General features: G+C 38.8%; 1 protein-coding gene across 1 annotated transcript in view; it reads right to left on the bottom strand.

The window, feature by feature from the left end:
• The window catches only part of frmpd4 (FERM and PDZ domain containing 4), a gene marked incomplete at its 3' end in the record, with an annotated part of 74024 nt that overhangs the window by 18087 nt on the left and 35937 nt on the right, over positions 1-20000 (bottom strand). The window contains exons 2-5 of the mRNA XM_081368508.1: positions 19478-19597; positions 2858-3018; positions 2401-2503; positions 1-2 (exon numbers count right to left, since the gene is read on the bottom strand). The exon at positions 1-2 is cut by the window's left edge and continues 44 nt beyond it. Of these exons, the coding sequence (XP_081224634.1) occupies positions 1-2; positions 2401-2503; positions 2858-3018; positions 19478-19597 (386 nt within the window). The remainder of the gene's footprint in view (positions 3-2400; positions 2504-2857; positions 3019-19477; positions 19598-20000) is intronic.

The raw sequence follows: 20000 nt of genomic DNA, 5'->3' as shown, positions 1-20000 counted from the left end.
TCCTGCAAAACACAGAAAACAGACGAGAAGAAGATGAAGATTCTCTAGCTGGAATCAGGGTTATGTGCTTGAAAACACGTCCAGAATCTGAAGCTTCGGTCTTGAAAACCTTAAATCACAGCTACAGTTCAAACACTTTCTATACGGTGACTGTAGACAGAAACGTCTGATGATTTAAACTGAATCACAGGATGAGGAACGACACACTACAGGTTTGATGAGGAACATCTCGGTTACGTATGTAACCCTCATTCCCTGAAGGAGGGAACGGAGACGTGTCGTCTGACTGGGATCACGCTAGGGAGCCTGTCATCTTCGAGTATTGTAAAAACGAGCCAATGGACATTGGTGTGCGTGAATCGCATCACACTCCCCGCCCCGCAGCGCAGGTATAAATACGGAAGTGATGAACACACCAGTTGTTTTTCGCTGAGGAGCCGAGCGGACCCCGATCAGCGGTGGTACAGCAATAGTGGCGACTGGACAACGTCTCCGTTCCCTCCTTCAGGGAATGAGGGTTACATACGTAACCGAGACGTTCCCTTTCAGTCGATCACGTTCGACGTAGTCAACATGTCGACTGATTTGGATCCCTATTAAAACGCCACTAGTGCTGCCACCTTCCAGTGCCTAGACAAAAGCCTCCTGACCCCCCGCATATTGAGGCAGATATAGGACAGGGCTTAGGTCAGGAAAGTCACTGATGTTCCACAGGTCCGCTGGGAAGCCACATCCTGCCCAAAGGAGGTAACATGGAGAATACACATATGGACTGAGCGAACTTAGCGGGCAGTACAACATATGGCATGTCACTGAGGGGGCTCCAGCCGATAACAGGGGGGAGACGCAACGGGTCAGTGACGGCAGAGCAGGCTTTAATACACGTATGGGATCGGCGTAGGGATCACAACATATGGACCCCACCTAACACAAGTTACCAAGCATACAAGTGATAGGTCTAGCATCGGACGCTCCGCCACGTCCAACATCGAAGGGGTGAGGTGGAACTCAACAGGGTTTGGAAGAGGGAACTCAACTGGAGTAAAAAGGCGCACTTATCCAGTCCAAAGGAGGGGAATGGCGCAGCAAGCCGACTATACATACCAGGCTAAGGTGAAGCTGGCTTCGTGTGAAGGGAGCCCACGGAAAGCAACCGGCTCGACACATAGGCTATTTTCCTAGCGAATGTGCTGGTGTCGCCCAGCCCACAGCTCTTAATCTGTCAGCGAGGCACTCGTGTCAACGCCCAGGCAGGAGCTACACTCGCTCTATGGAGGAGCTCATACCCAGGTGGGCACGGTGCATCTTGGGAAAAACTCACCAAGATGATGGCAAGCACTAATGTTTTAGTGGGCCAACCTCTGCATGGAAACCGCCTTCCCTTCTGCTGGTTTCTGAAACAGACAAGAGCTGGAGAGGTCCTGAGACTTTGCATTCTGTTCTGAATAACCGCAAGGCGGGAGGAACAGAGAAAAGTCAGGGCTGGGTCCGCCTCCTCCCGGGCAGCGCTTGCAGGATCACCACCTGGTCCCGTCTTAAGGGAGAGGTAGGAACCTTGGGCACATATCCAGGCCGGGGTCTCATATTAATGAGAGTTAGCCGGCCCGAATCCAGGCACGATTCGTTGACCGAAAATGTGAGCAGGTCCCCTACCTTCTTGATAGAGCAAGCAAGCAGGAGAACAGTTTCTTTAAAACAGATTTTTAACTCAACTGCAGTAGCACTGGAGATAGGTCCCAAGAAGGTAAAGAGGGGGCGCAAGGAAGATTCATCTCCCTGCACCGGTCAGGAACCTGACGATCAAGTCGTACTTCCTATAGCTCTACTGCATCATGATGTGTGTTAATATAAGGGCAACATACATTTTGAGGGTGAAGCGGAACAGCCACGCTCCGACCCATCTTCTGCAGGAAGGAAGCAGAGAAGTGATCGAACACTCTCGGGGGTCTTCCCGTGAGAAGAACACCAACAACGAACAGGTTCTACTTCAGATCGTAAGCAAGCCTCATTTTTCTAGAGGGAGCTCTCGCAGAAGTGTTAGTATCTACATTCCTTTTAGAGGTAGATAACTGAACCACCGCAACGGAACCTGGATTTCTCAGGTTCAGTGCGGGTGAGAACAGTGCCCCATCCCTGAGAAGACTCAGAGGAATGAGTCAGGATGGCTGTCTGAGGAACGAGCTCCTAGTTGGGCCATTAAGAGAACCTGCTCCTCTCTACCTGACTTAGCACAGTGATGTGCAGGAGGGCTCAGTGGGGAATTAACACATCTTGCGTAGGCCCCTGCGTCAGCTGTATGCCAGTGTCTCCGTGTTTCTGGGAGTAAACAACTGGAAAGGGGACGAGATCAGAGCGTCTGGATGAGGAACGACACACTACAGGTTTGATGGTTTTCAGTACCTGACCAGATCAATGACCCGTTCCCTCGGAGCCGAACTCACGGCTTCATCATTTATCATCACGATCTCGTCTCCTGGGATCAGTCTTCCTTCTGAAGGACCTCCTGCACACACACACACATACACACACATTTTTTGAGGACCTCCATAGACGTAATGGTTTTTATACTGTTCAAACTGTATACAGTATTTTATCTCCTTACACTAACATGACCCCTAAACCTATCCATCACACAAAACTTTCTGCATTTTTAGACTTAAGCGACCCCAAACGTTTGAACAGTAGTGAGAGCGAAGGTAGAAAAGGTCAATAAATGAACTTCTAATTTAGATGCTTTAATTTGTAATACAGAATTATTTAATCATGTTCAAGTTGCCTGAAATGACGGCATTATATGAATGAATGAATGAATATATGAACACAGAAGAACTGGTGTAGATGTGTGTTTTCTGGATACCTGGAGTAACGGACCGAACCACCACTGGTTTCTCGCTGCCCGCTACGAAGCCGAAGCCGAGAACCGGGTCGCGTCTCATTTCAACCTTTCTCGGTGCTGGAGGGACAAACTTCTCCACATCAGCACGAACCTCCTCCAGAGAGCTCGACTGGGAGAGATGACTGGGAGAACCAGAGGAACAGAGAACAAATAATCAGTCACATGTTAACATGAACTCACAATTTACTCACTTTAAACCTGTAAAGCCTCACTAACAGTCAGATAAATCATCTAAAGGATTATCAGACTACTTGCATAAAATGCATATGATATCAATATCTGTCAATAATATATGGCTCATATAGTGAGAATGTGGAGGAAAAACAGCCTCAAACTGAGCAACAATATGCAGTTTGATGCAGATGTTGGTTTATATGAAATTCTGATACCTGGAATGTAAATCAATGAGATCTTTATAACAGTATAGCTGACACTTACATAAAATGTATATAAATGTCAATAGCGATCAATAACTTGTCTTAGTAATATGATATTTAAATGCTGAGTTTTATGATCAAATCTCTGTAGTTTTAAAACATATAATGCAATACAACACAATGATGATCGAGAGACGATCAAATGAACCTTCCTCAAAAGCCTGATGATCTGTCACGATTTTGGGTTTGTTCTTGTCATGTTTCTGTGTCTCGTCATGCTTCATGTGATTCCGTTTGTCATGTGATCCTGCCATGTGTCTCGTCATTGGTTAATTGTCTGATCATTGTTCACAGGTGTCCCTTGTCTTGTCTTTAGTCTGTGTATTTAAGCCCTCATGTTTGTCATGTGTCTGGGTCTAGTATTAATTCCTGAAACCACTGTTGTGCGAGTTTATGTTCATAGCGTTTTGTCTTGTTTCATGTTTTTGGATTATGTTGTCAATAAAGCTGCACTTGGGTTCTCAAGGCTTGCCTTCAGTGGATCCTTCTTACATGATCATATTTGATCCTCGTGATTTTTATAATAAATGTTGATGGATAATCAAGTAAACCTCAGTTCAGTTGAAATATTACTAACAATATCAAAGTTATTCTTACGTTTACTTGATAAAAATCAGAGCAGATTTAAAGACTCGTGAAGCACGAGCTGAAGGAGGACGCTTGTACAATTAAAGACTTTTACCTGATAAACCAGTGGAAACTATCAGTCAGACACAGGAGGACTGGAGAGATTGTGTGCAAACAATGTTTTGATCATTAAAAGGCATTTTGCATATCAAATATGATCCAGTAGGATTTATAAGGTTAATGCATGTTCATGGCCTTATTTCTCATGAATTCATCCAGTGCACGTTATTATAAAGAAAAAAAGGTTTTGAATGTTGATTATTCTCCTCATATTCTCCATTGTTGCGGCTCCTCTCTTCCCAGTCTGTCAGTAACGCTCTGTTTACTTCCTGTCTCTATGAAGCCCCTCTTTCTGAAAAGCACACTGTTCTCTGATTGGTCGGCTGGAGCAGTGTGTTGTGATTGGTCGAGCGCTTCGAGTGCGTTTGGGAAATGTCCCGCCCCTTACCATAACCGCCAGTTTAACACACTACTAACTAACTCACCCAGGCCCCGCCCCTTTATTCTGCGCATTAATTATTATAATGAGGAATATTGTGACGTGTTCGTTCCCGGAAGAAACTCGTTTCAGGAGTTCAGAAACACTGACACTGATATAGAGAATCACACACTGAAGACAGATGAAGATGTAAAAAGCAGAATATGAGCTCTTTAAATGAGTAGGAATATATATAGGATATAGGAAAGCTCACAGATGCAGTTCTTCCCTCAGGTGTCCAGATTACACAACTCTGATCGACCTCTTTCATAACAGCACATCTGAGACGGGAGGTTTGACGGTCGTGATTCAGACACAACACTATTAAAATCCTGTGGAAATGACTGTCCTCGGCTGTCGCAGCTCTCGAGGTCTCCGGGAACAGTCATTTAGGGGGAGGTGAACAATGACTTTGTAGTACAAAAAGGTTCAAGAAGAAATTGCTGCAAATGTTACACACTGTAATAGTAGTTATTACAGTCGTATGTAGAGCATAACTGGATACAAAGGCAGTTTTTATTTTATTTTAATGGATAGATGCTGTTAAAACCTCTCAGTCTGAAACTCCTCAAGTAGGCCTGCATGATTTATTGAAATAAATTTGATTAATAATATGGCTTAATGCAACAGTCTGTGATTTCATAACATAGATATCTAGTTCAGTCATGAAACTCTACTAAGCTGATTGGTCCTTTACATGCAATCAACATCATTACTGCATGGCACAAGCTGATTGGCTCTGCTGATCCCTCAGCCAATGAGATTGCTTGCTCAGCATTTAACCGGTCTGGTCGAGTGTTTCTGAACCCCTCCACCTCCCCAGCTCCACATGCACACATCTGATACAGGACTGATGTCTGTTTATGCAAACGTTCAACAGTTTAATGTTTACAAAGGAAGAAAATTAAGATGTGTTATTAGTATTGTCATTTTAAAGTTGTTCTACAATGAAATAATGGGGAACACTTTACAATAAGGTTCATTAGTTCACATTAGTTAACTACATTAGTTAACATGAACTAATAATGTCCTGCACTTTTTTAACCTTTGTTAATTTCAACATTTACTGATACTTTATTAAAATCTTGTTAACATAGTTAATGCACTGTGAATTAACACGAACTAACGATAACAAAGATTAATTAATACAGTAACAAATGTATTGCTCATGGTTAGTTCATGTTGGTTCATGTTGTTAACTAATGAACATTATTGTAAAGTCTCACCAAATAATGATAAAATACTTGATTTTTTATTTTGCAGTACAATAGTATTATTGCAACATATTTGTCATTTTGTTTATTTTTATTGATAAGCACTACAAAAATCATATTCAAAATCAAAAATAGTGGGAATGTGGCTGATGAAAAACTCAAAAATTAATTTTTACGCTTACTGAAAAGGGTTTGAGTTGGTTCACATGATCATGAACAACCAAGCTTTTCCCAATCGTTTGCAATCCAAGAAGAAAGTGAGTACAAAGTAATTTTTCAGCTTTTTAGGATTATTTTTATTTTCTAAACGCAGATGCACTCCGCAACAAAATCATTCTGGAATAAATCATTCTTTCTAAATTTAGCCATTCAAGTGAGTATTCTTTCATATCGCAATGCATTTCACAGAAAAACTAAATATTGCAATATCATTTTTTACTTGAGGAGGGAACATGAAACCAGGATGGACAAATAAAAACATCACAATACTGCCCACAAAATAACAGCAAACCCCGAGAATATTCACCATATTATCGTCAGTCCTGTTACTAATCAGTCTCTATTATACGTCAGTTGTTAATATTCGTTCAGTTCATGCTGGAATGACTTCATTTACGAGATGAGTGCATGTAAACACCAGGACAAGATCATTCGGTGTGAATGAAAGCATTACGGGTTAATTCATCATTTATGAAGAATAGCAGTAAAGCTTGTCAGAAACTTTATGAGACGCAGATTTGTGCAAAACAACATTTCCTGCAATAAAAACACATAAAACATAATTTACACATCTAATGTTCATCGTTTGCTCTTCGTTTTCTTGAATTAGTGCGTGCGAATCTTCCCGTTATGATCTGCCTCTGAATAAAACACAGCCGTTTGTCTGAATGTGAAGCCATTACCTGTGTTTTATCACTCAATGTAAGATTTTATTGTGAATTTAATAGCATTACGTTTGTCTTCACGCTCAGGTAACCAGCAAATGGCCTTTACATCACATCTTCTCACGTTTCACTAATGCAATCTGTGCGAGATGCTCAACGATTGCTCGGCCTTTATATCATCATACAGTGTGTGTGTGTGTGTGTGTGTGTGTGCGTGTGTGTGTGTGCGTGTGTGTGATAATTAAAGCCGTGGGCTGAAGGAGGCGCGAGGAAGAGCCATTATTCTCAACACATGTTCCAGAGAAGAGCTACAATTAATCTTTCAAGCCACGGCGAGAGCGAGAGGTCGTGTGTGAGACTTCTGAATGCACTTACACACACGTTTAGAAACAAATCTGTAAAAACAGGCTTGCGTTTCAAGCATTTGAGATGCTGCGACACACAGTTCAAGGAGGTTTGGACAAAATCAAGTCGAGTCTCCTTCATTTCTACAGCGCTTTAACACTATAGAGTTTCACAGCAGCTTTACAGTAATAACAGTAGATTACAGTAACAGAGAGTGTTCAGGCTTTACAGCAGATCTAGAATAAAGTTATTGTTAAAGTTAAAATACAATATACACACCTATGATGTTCATCAGCTGAATTCTGTTGCTTTGCTACATCAAGGCAAGATCATACAGGTAAAAAATGATAACTAATAGATCTACTAATATATATCACAATGCTTTCACACAATAAAACGCACTGCAAATCTCTCTGGAGAAATGCGTGAATATTAAATGCATTGATGCAGTGCCGACCGAATGATCCAGGTTAATGCTGGATGATCGCAGTGAGGCGAGCGCTCCAGATAAAAATATGAATGGATTTGTGCCATAACTGTAACCCTGGGAAAAACATATGTGACGGAGGAAACGCGTGGCCTTGACTTCAGCAATGACCACCTGTCATCGATGGCCAGTTCCCAAAGCCCCGATGACCAGCGCTGTGTGTGTGTGTGTGTGTGTGTGTGTGTTTCATACGGATACACTCATCAACGGGTCACTGCATACTGGGCGTTCGTTTGAAACTAAAGCTATGATGGAAACTATTGACTTAAAACTGTACAAATGAATGCAGAGTTGATGAAAGCTAGGAGGAACTTAAATGAAATAAAGTGGGATAAGACAGTCGCGTAGCAAACGCTAAATCAACGTTGAATCGATGCATTATCATCATTATTATATTATCATCTAAAACGTCCTGCAATAATATAACACAATTAATGTCAAGCATTTTCAAGTTTATTTCACATGCAAACTCATTTAGGCTTGTGTTTATAATAAATGTCATTTATAACTACATGCAACTATAATTCATGCTTGTTTTCTAGTTTAGGATTTGTTGGACTGGAACTAAAACAAATATTGTATTAATTTTATTTAACTGTATTTTACATTATTTCTGAATGTAATAATTAATAAAATACACTTATTTTGACACAGTTCGACTGATTATCAGGTGCAACTTATTTTACAGCAAAATATGAAATATGCAAAAGACAGAATATTGTGATTGTGATTCATTTTAGATCTTCACCCTTCTAATGCATTTCATTTTGCATGAAACATTAAGCTTCTAAAACAGTCATAACTTAATATTTTTTTTACTATATTACTTAATTTACTCCCATTTTATTAATAAGAATATTTAAGAAAATCTTTGAAATTTAAACAGCAAAAACCCAGCGTGATGCAAGGAAACACTTTATCAATATTTATGAGAAATTTTATTTAAATATATCATTATATGAAATTTATAAGAACATACAATATGAGAATTACCAGCATGAACTATTGATTTTTTTTTAAAAAGTTTTGAATGTTACCATGTTTTTCTTTCTTTTTACCATGATATTACTTCATTTACCCCCATTTTATTAATAGTCAAATTGAGAGATTCTACAGCAAAACTCAGTGTGATGCAAGAAAACATTTTTATCAATATTTATAAATTTTTTTATTTATTTATTAGATATTGAATATATCACTATATGAAATTAATAAGAATTACCAGTGTGAATAAAGCATAAACGAGCTGTGATGATGATGAAGATGATGATTACTCATGACTTCACTGGCTGTCGTCTTACGGTGAGTCACATGGTTATTCAACGGACTCATCGGAAACATTCACAAGACAAAAGACACTCGAACCACAAACACACAGAGCAGAGCGACACCCGGACAAAAGCGCAGATCAGCATTGTGACTAAACGCCCGAGCAAACACGCAGACCTCTCTGACTCACTCGTGCTGAGAAACTCTTTTATTAATCTGATCTGGCGTCAGCGCTTCATAACTGCACTTTTATATGGTTATGTGAATTATTCCAGTCAAAAGCTAAATGCATCTGGTTAATGGACTCTTATCCAGGCATTACAGCATCTCATCTTACCTGACCAATCAAATTAACCAGGTGAGAAGCTCTTATCACTCTTCCAGCTGTCTATCGCACACATAACTCAAATCAAACTCGTTTTAAACTCTACACAGGGACAGCGAAGCCTGAGCATTAGAGGAACGCACCGAAACCTGAGGCGTAATTGATTTCAATGCAGTTAGTGTTAGTCAGAGCCGAGCGAACCACTCAAGACTCAAATAAAATGACCAAATGCATCTATAAAGTAGAACGTAGGGTATATGCAAATGACGCACAATATTTAAATAATATCATGCAACTATTTTAACTAGAATTACAAACTGAAGCCTAAGCAAAACATATGTAAAAAAATGCATCTATGAAATAAAAGCGAGTAGTTTGTGTTGTGAGCTGGAAACTTGATGCATAATTGATAATTGAAATAAAATGACCAAATGCATCTAAAAAGGCAGTTCATGCTATTTCATATTCCACAAAGTACAGTGCATGCAAACGGCACAGAATATGTTGCAGCAAAAGGTAAATAATGTCATGCAAAAACTATTTTAGACATTCATAACTCTCAACTGACTGATATATATACATAATATATCAACTAAACATGTCAAAAATAAATATAAATGCATCTCTGCAATAACAGCGAGTATTGTGTGTTGTGAGCGTAGGCCGTCTGCAGGTTTTGGAACACAGCCTGTGTGTCTCTTATGTAAACGGTGTGTGTGTTTATGACTGGAACTGTGTGAAATGATTGCAGAAACCCAATGCACAAACATTTCATTTTCATTTCCAAACCGGTTCAGACTCTTAACGTTCGAGAGATGTCCTGGTTAAAGGCTCCAGAATCTCTCTCCGTGCTGTAATCATAAGCGATTCTCTGCAGTAATAGAGACGGATTGCAGGATTTAAAGGAGCGCTGATCCAGCTGGCCGAGATCACATCTCTCTTCAGTTACAGAACACTCCAAACAAGCTCCAGAACCACCAGCGCCTCTGAAGAGCAGAACGCCATATTCGGCTCGTTCTCTGAGATCTATCTGTGCAATTAACACTATCAGAAAATCCCAAACTTACACAGCATGCAAAAACAAGAACTGTGGGCAGAAGTAAAAACTCCATTTATTTTCTCCACAGGCAAACTGATTTTTAACGATAACGTATAAATCTCTAAAGTCAGCCGTGCTGCGAGCGCGAGGTTGTTAATCGATGGCTTTTGCTTCTGATGAAGCCGTCAGCTCGCATTATTTCAACTTAGTTGAACAATAATCATGTTTAACAGCAACATTCGTGGTGAAAACTACATTACCCATGATGCTGTACAGAAAACTCGTTAGCTCCGCCCACTCCCATGAAGCACTTAAATACTTAAATGTTTGAATATATAAGCATATTTAGCAAGAAGCTTAAAGTATACTGTCTTTACATATAATGGATATTTTAAATGAGCAGTTTTATATTTCTCCATGGTTTTTAATGTGATCATGCCGTTTGCAGTGCATCATGGGATTGTAGTTCCTTCCCTCACTAAACTTCACAGTATCATCTGATATTTAGTGCTGTGCAACGATTGATCGCATTAAAAATGAAAGTTTGAGTTTTGTAAATTTAAATTCACACATATGCATGTATATATTTAAGAATTATTTGCATGAATATACTGTATATATATATTTATACATTTATAATGCATTATCTCTTCATGAATATTTTATTTATGTTTAATATTTGCAGATTCCTTGTTAAATAAATTAGACTGTATAAAAATAACACATTTTTCTTAAATATAGACATGCATATATATGTGTGTATTTTTATACAAAATAACTATACACAGCACACACACATATATTATGTAAACACAAATGCGATCAGTCGTTGCCCAGCGCTAGAGTTTGCTGATTCTCCTCGTAAACTGATCCGGTTCATGGCTTATGACACTTTAACCAAGACGTGTTTGAAATCCCTACGGGAGAAATGAATGAATAAACTCTTCCGGAACCAGCGGCGCTGAAACAGAGAGCGGACGCTAATGCACTCAGTGAGGTCCAGACGTCATGCTAAATACCCCAGTATGAGGAGACTAATAAATCACACACTTATGAGCAGAAACACTCGACTGCACCATACAGAAATCCTTTGTTTTGCGACCGCTGTGATTTAAAGTCACGTGACACAAAAGCTGTTCGTATGAATCCTCAGCTCACCCACACACACACACACACACACCCACACACTGTCTGTCAGGACACACTCGCACACATTCTGTCTCGCATTGATGGACAGCAGATTATTCACTGCTCTCTCACACACACACACACACACACACACACACACACACACACACACACACACACACACACACACACAGATTCAGATCTGATCTCTAAAGCCCCGGGCGTTCACAGTTCTGCTGAGCACCAGAGTTTGCAGTTTCTTTATTTTAAAGATGTTGCTTCTATTTCAGGACTAAGAGTCAACAACCAATCACAGCACGACTGTGTGACATCATCATACTCAAACTCTTCACTTAGAGCCGTTATATATAATGCATTAAGTATTTTGAATTATGCACCTTCTAATGCATTGCATGATTTCATGAATTAATTATAAGCAGAGTTATAATACTCATCTATTCATTGTTACACACTTAGAAATGATAATGCATTAAAACATACGACAAACAACCCAATTTCAGATGTAACAAGGAATCTGCAAATATTAAACATAAATAAACTATTCATGAAGAGATAATGCATTATAAATGTACATTCTGAATACCTTTATAATGCTTTAGACATAAAGCGCCCTATCTTACACCCGGAGCACCCGGTGTTTTGCTAGTTTCAGCCCGACGCAGTTTTCATTTTTACGTCCTGCGCCGCACTGTTTAAATAGCAAATGCATTTGTGCACCCATAGTGCTGGTCTGAGAACGAGTGTGTTCTGGCGCATTGTTGGAGCGTTGCTATTTTGAGGAACTGAAATAGACTGAGACATTGACCGACTCGTTAGTAATGTGCGCCTATAGGCGGGTCCACAACACACACACTCTGCTTATTACACACACACTCTGCTTATTACACACACACTCTGCTTATTACACACACAGGGACTCACAGCAACACACAAACATGCCAAATATTAAAAATAAAAGTATTACAATGTAAAAGATTATTATTGTGTGCATAAAGATATGGTGAATCCGGCGTGTCCCGTAGATGTTCTGCTAGCGCACTTTGACCTCGCGCACGAGCAGATCCGTTTGCGCTCCGGAGACGCGTTCGGTCTTTCCACTATCAGATTCCGTCATGTAAACAGCAAATCCGCCATGGAGCGCAACTGGCATTTAAAGGGAATGGGAGATGAGACTCTGATTGGTTTAACACACGTAATTCCCAAAACACACCCATTACTCATTAAGAGAATAGAGACGACCCTTTTAGACCAGCGCCGGGAGCGCCGACCATTTGTCCCGTCGCTAAACTAGCAGAAGTGGATTCACACCCTAAGTGAACTTGCGCCGTGCGCTTTAGACAATGAGCTTAGATCATTAAAACAGGGCCCAACGGCTTCAAGTGTTAGCAATCAGGCGAATATCAAACTTTCAGATTATAGATATGAAAAAAAACTGTCAAATTTGGTAAATGTGGAGATTTTTGACTCAAACTCGCCGCCTTTAAAGATGTGCACTGAGACTGAAATCAGACACAAATAGAATAAAATAAACTCTTAAAAGTGCATCTGCATGTTTTTTTTCCACTAGTCTGAAACATTATGAAAGGTCAATAGCCCAAAATCTCCAAATTGATCAGCGCATGAAAAACAGTGTTAAAGTGTCGTGCCTCAAGTATCCTTTTCATCCACTGTATAATATAAATATATATATATATTACAAAATTAAAAGCTAAACAACAGTATTGCAATGGTTATCAGTTGAGTGTCGTGACAATTATCATTTGCACCTGGAATTACATACGCAATGATTAATAGACCTGTGATTAGGGATGTAAACGGTTAATCGATTATCGATTAATTGTCGACAAGAATTTACTCGATTAAATAAAATTATTGTCGGTTAATTGAACATTGCGAACGTGCACGAGATTCTCGCGGGCGGCGAGAGACCCGACACAAACTTGAGGCGGCAAAAAAGAAACCAAACATGAGGCGGTCAAAACGGAGGGGAATGTGGGAGCATTTCAGAAACAGAGCTGCCAGCCCTCACACATCACACCACACATCCATTATCTCATGCACAGAAAAATCGCGAAGCTAGACAGAGGCGGGGTGCGTTTCCCGAAAGCATCGTTGGCCAACTAGGTCGCAAGTTCATCGCAATGTCCACTGAACTCTATTGGTAACGACGGAACTTGCGACCATAGTTGGCCAACGATGCTTTCGGGAAACGCACCCCAGGTTAGCTATGATATATAAAAACTCAGCTCTCAGATTCTGTCAATTTTATTACGAAATTCAAACAATAAATACCGTTTTGGCGCTTGTAAATGTTATGTGACAGATCCCATAGCGCACGTGAACCGATCATCTCAAACGCTACTAGCTAATAGTAAAAAAATAACACGAACACTGTTGAAAGATACAGTACAACTTACCGAAATGTATATTTCTCATACATAATATCGATCAATCAGTGTTTTTCATCAGCGTGAATAGGTCAATAACATAGCTGGAGAACAATTATCTCACATTTACCTCAGGAAAGCCATTTAATGAACATAATATAGGCTATAGCACGTAGTTGGCAAGAAAAGAAATAGCTATAGAGAGTATTTTGCTAAATATGTGTTCTATATTACATATTTATTATATTTTTACTTGTATCATTAAATAAAGTTATTATAATAAAAAACGCATCATATTTAATTATTTTTAACCTTAAATAATAGCCTTCTACCAGCTGATAGGGCTTTCTGTATGTTTACAGCATTAGGTGAGTTGTTTTTTTTTTCTTGAGAAAAATTAATGTCTATCTTGTGTAGCCTACCTAATATTTATCCAAACGAGTCAATATTAAATAAAATCACAATACCGGTAATTGAATTGAAATAATAAAAAAGCGTAGCTTACCAGAAATTGTACTATGTAAACATTGTAACATGTTGTCACTAAACCTAATAAAATTCAGTTTAGTTACTAAAATGTTAGTGACAATCACAATACACTTATTGTGATGCAATTTTTTTTTTTACAATTATTTAAAAAAAAAAAAATTTATGTATTTTAATTTTCTGTGCATAATTTATTTTGTTAAACTACATAAATTCCATTATCTGTACCGTATCCCAACTGTTACAATAAAACATCAGTTGAGCAATATAACATGCATTTTTATTCAGTATATAAGCAATATTTTGCTTTTTATGTTAAAGACACTATTGATACCGTGAGAAATTTACATCCTCAGGAAAATAGCCGCTTATCAATTAATCGTTAATCGATCGATAAGGTCAATCAACTAATGATTAATGAATTAATCGATAATTTGCATCCCTACCTGTGATGGATTTTTACAAATAAAATAGTAAACTGTATTTTAAACAAATAATAATTCTAATAACTAACATTTCTTTTCTGAATGAAACTCAACCAGTGTGTATCGTTCAAGTGCCCTTAGGGGTGCCTAAGCAACCCTAGGATGAAGCATCACACGCCGCGGTAAACAAACACAAATCTGGCAAATGCAATGAGAATATTTCATAAACTGCGACTTCTTTTATGGCTTTGACTCAACATTAAGAAAACCTTTCATAACGAGTTGAAAGCATGAATTATTACACACCCGAGGATGAAGTTGCATCTCGGCCGGGGAAGAAGACGGACCCGACGGGAATCTTCCTGCATCTGATCTGCACAATGTTGTGTTTCGCTCTTACATAATAATCTCTGGCTGAAGACCCACAACCCTCGTGTGACACACACACACACACACACACACTCCTTCTGCTGGATAATAATTACACACCAACACAAACCAGACGCTTTCACAGTCACCAGAACACTAGGATAACACAGATCATATAATAACCGGAGCACATTAACCAGCTGAGCACAACAGCGAACGCGTCCATCTAGTGCACGTCAATTCACAACAACAGATGCGCTAGACAGAATGCAAACGGCTAAAAAAATATTTTTCGAAGATTTACAAGAAAATATTTCAGCCTTTCTACAATTCAGTGCTGAGTTTTTCTAATTGTTTGTGAAATTTACTAGCAATTTTGGAGAGAAATTTATTTTCCCCGGTGTATTTTCAGAAGCTCATGTTTCCATCAATCAGGCATGTGATGGTTTCAAATGTTCATATCACCATAATTACTGAAGGTTTTATCACGGTACTGAATCATGTAGAGCTTATGTGGCTCCGCCCCTTTTCTTCCAGTCTGTATTTTCACTGCGATCTTACGTATTTATGAATGAATGGCTCGTTTTAAAATCTTCCCGGTCTACTGACATCTGCTTTCAACATTACAGTGCTCATGATAACTTTCGTTAACTCTACAATAGGTAAATCCACTTCACCAGCTGATCACTCCTCGACAGCGATGCCATAGTATGGAAGCTTGTTTCCGCCAGAGTGAAAAATAAAAAAGATAATTGCGACTTTTTAATCTCACAATTCTGACTTTTTATCTCAGAATTGTGTGTTATAAAGTCGAAAGTGCGAGAAAAAAGTCAGAATTCTCGCAATTCTGAATTTATATCTCGCAATTCTGACTTTATATCTCACAATTCTGACTTTATATCTCACAATTCTGACTTTATATCTCACAATTCTGACTTTATATCTCGCAATTCTGACTTTATATCTCGCAATTCTGACTTTATATCTCACAATTCTGACTTTATAACACGCAATTCTGACTTTATATCTCACAATTCTGACTTTATATCTCACAATTCTGACTTTATAAGACGCAATTCTGACTTTATATCTCGCAATTCTGACTTTATATCTCACAATTCTGACTTTATATCTCACAATTCTGACTTTATATCTCACAATTCTGACTTTATATCTCGCAATTCTGACTTTATATCTCGCAATTCTGACTTTATATCTCACAATTCTGACTTTATAACACGCAATTCTGACTTTATATCTCACAATTCTGACTTTATAAGACGCAATTCTGACTTTATATCTCGCAATTCTGACTTTATATCTCACAATTCTGACTTTATAACACGCAATTCTGACTTTATATCACGCAATTCTGACTTTATATCTCACAATTCTGACTTTATATCTCACAATTCTGACTTTATATCTCGCAATTCTGACTTTATATCTCACAATTCTGACTTTATATCTCACAATTCTGACTTTATATCTCACAATTCTGACTTTATATCTCGCAATTCTGACTTTATATCTCACAATTCTGACTTTATATCTCACAATTCTGACTTTATATCTCACAATTCTGACTTTATATCTCGCAATTCTGACTTTATATCTCACAATTCTGACTTTATATCTCACAATTCTGACTTTATATCTCACAATTCTGACTTTATAACACGCAATTCTGACTTTATATCACGCAATTCTGACTTTATATCTCACAATTCTGACTTTATAACACGCAATTCTGACTTTATATCACCCAATTCTGACTTTATATCACGCAATTCTGACTTTATATCTCACAATTCTGACTTTATAACACGCAATTGCGACTTTATATCTCGCAATTCTGACTTTATATCACGCAATTCTGACTTTATATCACCCAATTCTGACTTTATATCACGCAATTCTGACTTTATATCTCACAATTCTGACTTTATAACACGCAATTGCGACTTTATATCTCGCAATTCTGACTTTATATCTCGCAATTCTGACTTTATATCTCGCAATTCTGACTTTATATCTCACAATTCTGACTTTATATCTCACAATTCTGACTATATCTCGCAATTCTGACTTTATAACTCACAATTCTGACTTTATATCTCACAATTCTGACTTTATAACACGCAATTCTGACTTTATATCACGCAATTCTGACTTTATATCTCACAATTCTGACTTTATATCTCACAATTCTGACTTTATAACACGCAATTCTGACTTTATATCACACAATTCTGACTTTATATCACGCAATTGCGACTTTATATCTCGCAATTCTGACTTTATATCTCACAATTCTGACTTTATATCTCACAATTCTGACTTTATAACACGCAATTCTGACTTTATATCACGCAATTCTGACTTTATAACACGCAATTCTGACTTTATATCACGCAATTCTGACTTTATATCTCACAATTCTGACTTTATATCTCACAATTCTGACTTTATATCACGCAATTCTGACTTTATATCTCACAATTCTGACTTTATAACACGCAATTGCGACTTTATATCTCGCAATTCTGACTTTATATCACGCAATTCTGACTTTATATCTCACAATTCTGACTATATCTCGCAATTCTGACTTTATAACTCACAATTCTGACTTTATATCTCACAATTCTGACTTTATAACACGCAATTCTGACTTTATATCACGCAATTCTGACTTTATAACTCACAATTCTGACTTTATATCTCACAATTCTGACTTTATAACACGCAATTCTGACTTTATATCACGCAATTCTGACTTTATATCTCACAATTCTGACTTTATATCTCGCAATTCTGACTTTATAACTCACAATTCTGACTTTATATCTCACAATTCTGACTTTATAACTCGCAATTCTGACTTTATAACTCGCAATTCTGAGAAATAAAGTCAGAATTGCAAGATGTAAACTAAAAAGTCGCAATGATCTTTTAAAATGTTTTATTCTGTGGCGGAAACAAGCTTCCATACCATAGAGATATACAGAGAGACCGCAAAACCGTAAGTTCATAGACAATATTCTACAGACGCTGCACTCGTTTCTCTGGCGCATGAGCTCTATAGTTGTGAAAATGGACGATAACAAAGAATCATGTTTTAGTCCAAATTAAAATGGCAAGAAATGATGTTCTCCTCAGTATTTTTGTCTTATATCTGACAGTGGACTCAGAAAAATGATCTTGTTTTCTCTTTGAATTAAGATTATTTTTCAGACTCCGTTGGCAGATATTTGTTCTTGTTTTAAGCACAAACTCACTTAATTTTGATCATTTATATCTTAATATCTTCAGTCATTTTGCTTCTTCTCCAGTAAATGTATCTTGATTTAAGAATGTTTAGATGTTTGTTCTGGAAAACGACAGAAACACTGAGGAAGAACATCATTTAGCAGTGTAAACATGTTTTTAAAAAGATGTCTGTTTCACACAATACATGTACGCAACAAAAATGCATTCTAAAAATCTAAATAATTTGCAATAATGAAGTAGTCACAGTATTCTGAAGTGCGCACAAATGTTCAGTATCTCAGTATATCATATTACGGTATATCAGCATATTCTTTCCATCAAAGCTCATAGACAAACAGAAAAAGCCAAAGCACACGCAGTTCTTCCTCATCCTCTGATTTATCTCATCAATAGAGGAAAGAAAATGCAGTATTAGTGTGTGTTTGTCACTTCAGAAGGCTGACGCATGTTTCATCATGCTAATGTTTCAGAAGCTTCACTCAAGCTTGCGTCTCTCGCATACGCAAGTGTGTGTGTGTGTGTGTGTGTGTGTGTGTGTGTGTGTGTGTGTGTGTGTGTGTGTGTGTGTGCAGTGCGGCGAGGACAGAATCAGTATTCGGGAAGCGGATGGAGGGAACGTCACACTGAAGTGTTGAACATCTGCACTGAGAGAAACACTGAATGCACAACATCAGGGGCTTTCGCACCGGAGGAACCGTTTCACCGTTCCTAGAACTATTGCCGGAAGTTCCCGGATTTTGGCGTGTTTGTTCGCAGGAACTAGGAATGATTTTAGTTCTAGGAACTCATTTACTCCTACTCCAGAGTCGGTCTAAACCAGCACTATAGGAACTATCCATGACGGTAGTGTTCGCTGATTGGCCGAACACACGCGAAACACCAGCACACGCCATTTTAAAAAAGCACACAGATTAAAGCCTATATATTTACTCTAGTAACTAACTCTACGAACATGGAAAACAGGGATAGATGAGCCTCTAATCTTTACGCTGAGGAGAAATCCAACGCAACTTTGAGGGGCCGAAAGGAACATGATCATGTATTTCTGCTCAGCAACACTGGACATCAACACACAGCATACGCTAATAACTCTTCATCACTGTCTACTTTCTATGTATAACAGTTTTATCTAATAACGCTTAGACAGATCGTAAACTAATGAACACAGAGAATGTGAGCACTGTGAGCTCAGTCGTACTCAGCGCCGTCAAAATAAAAGTCACAAAAACAAGCGTGGCTTACGTCACTTCAGAGTTCCCACTAGCGGTGCGAATGCAACCAGGAAAACGTTCCTTAGGGAACCATTAGTTCTCAGGGAAACACCCTGGTGGCTCGCTCCTATAACTGAGTTCCTATAACCACCCCGTGCGAAAGCCCCGATACTCACGTGGCGTAGCAGTCGCGGGCCTCTCTAGAGGACGCCATCTCCCAGCCATTGGGCCCCTGCGGCCCCTGAGCGGACCAACTCCCGGGGCCCGACACACAGCTCGAGGCTTTGGTCCTGTGGCTGCAGGGAAACACAAGAGGAACAGTCAATTCAGCGCCCCGTTACATCAAGTCATTTCTATTGAAAGCAGACATATCATGAAAATCTGAGTTCCTCCGTGTGTCAGTGCTGTAATCGCTGCTTCTACCAACACAGAAAACATGTAAAGTGAAACCCAGTTACTGTGTTCTGGTCAGTCTTTCTCTGCAAGCGTGTTATAAAATAAGCCGATCAGATTTCGCTCTCCTTCTGACGTATGAAGAGGATCTCATTATAATATTACCGGCCCTTAATCTGCACGTTTACACACACCAGCCGACATTTGGTTCCACACGCGCCAACAGAGACCAGTTCTAACGCACTGATGAAGATCCAGCAGAGCCTGAAGCTGTTCTGTGGTTGAGCACAGACGAGCACTGAACAC

The sequence above is a fragment of the Scardinius erythrophthalmus genome (genome assembly GCF_964197995.2).
Source record: "Scardinius erythrophthalmus genome assembly, chromosome: 6".
Classification (NCBI taxonomy): Eukaryota; Metazoa; Chordata; class Actinopteri; order Cypriniformes; family Leuciscidae; genus Scardinius; species Scardinius erythrophthalmus.
Note: the sequence above shows the minus strand (reverse complement) of the source record. Positions and strands in the feature narration are given on the sequence as shown.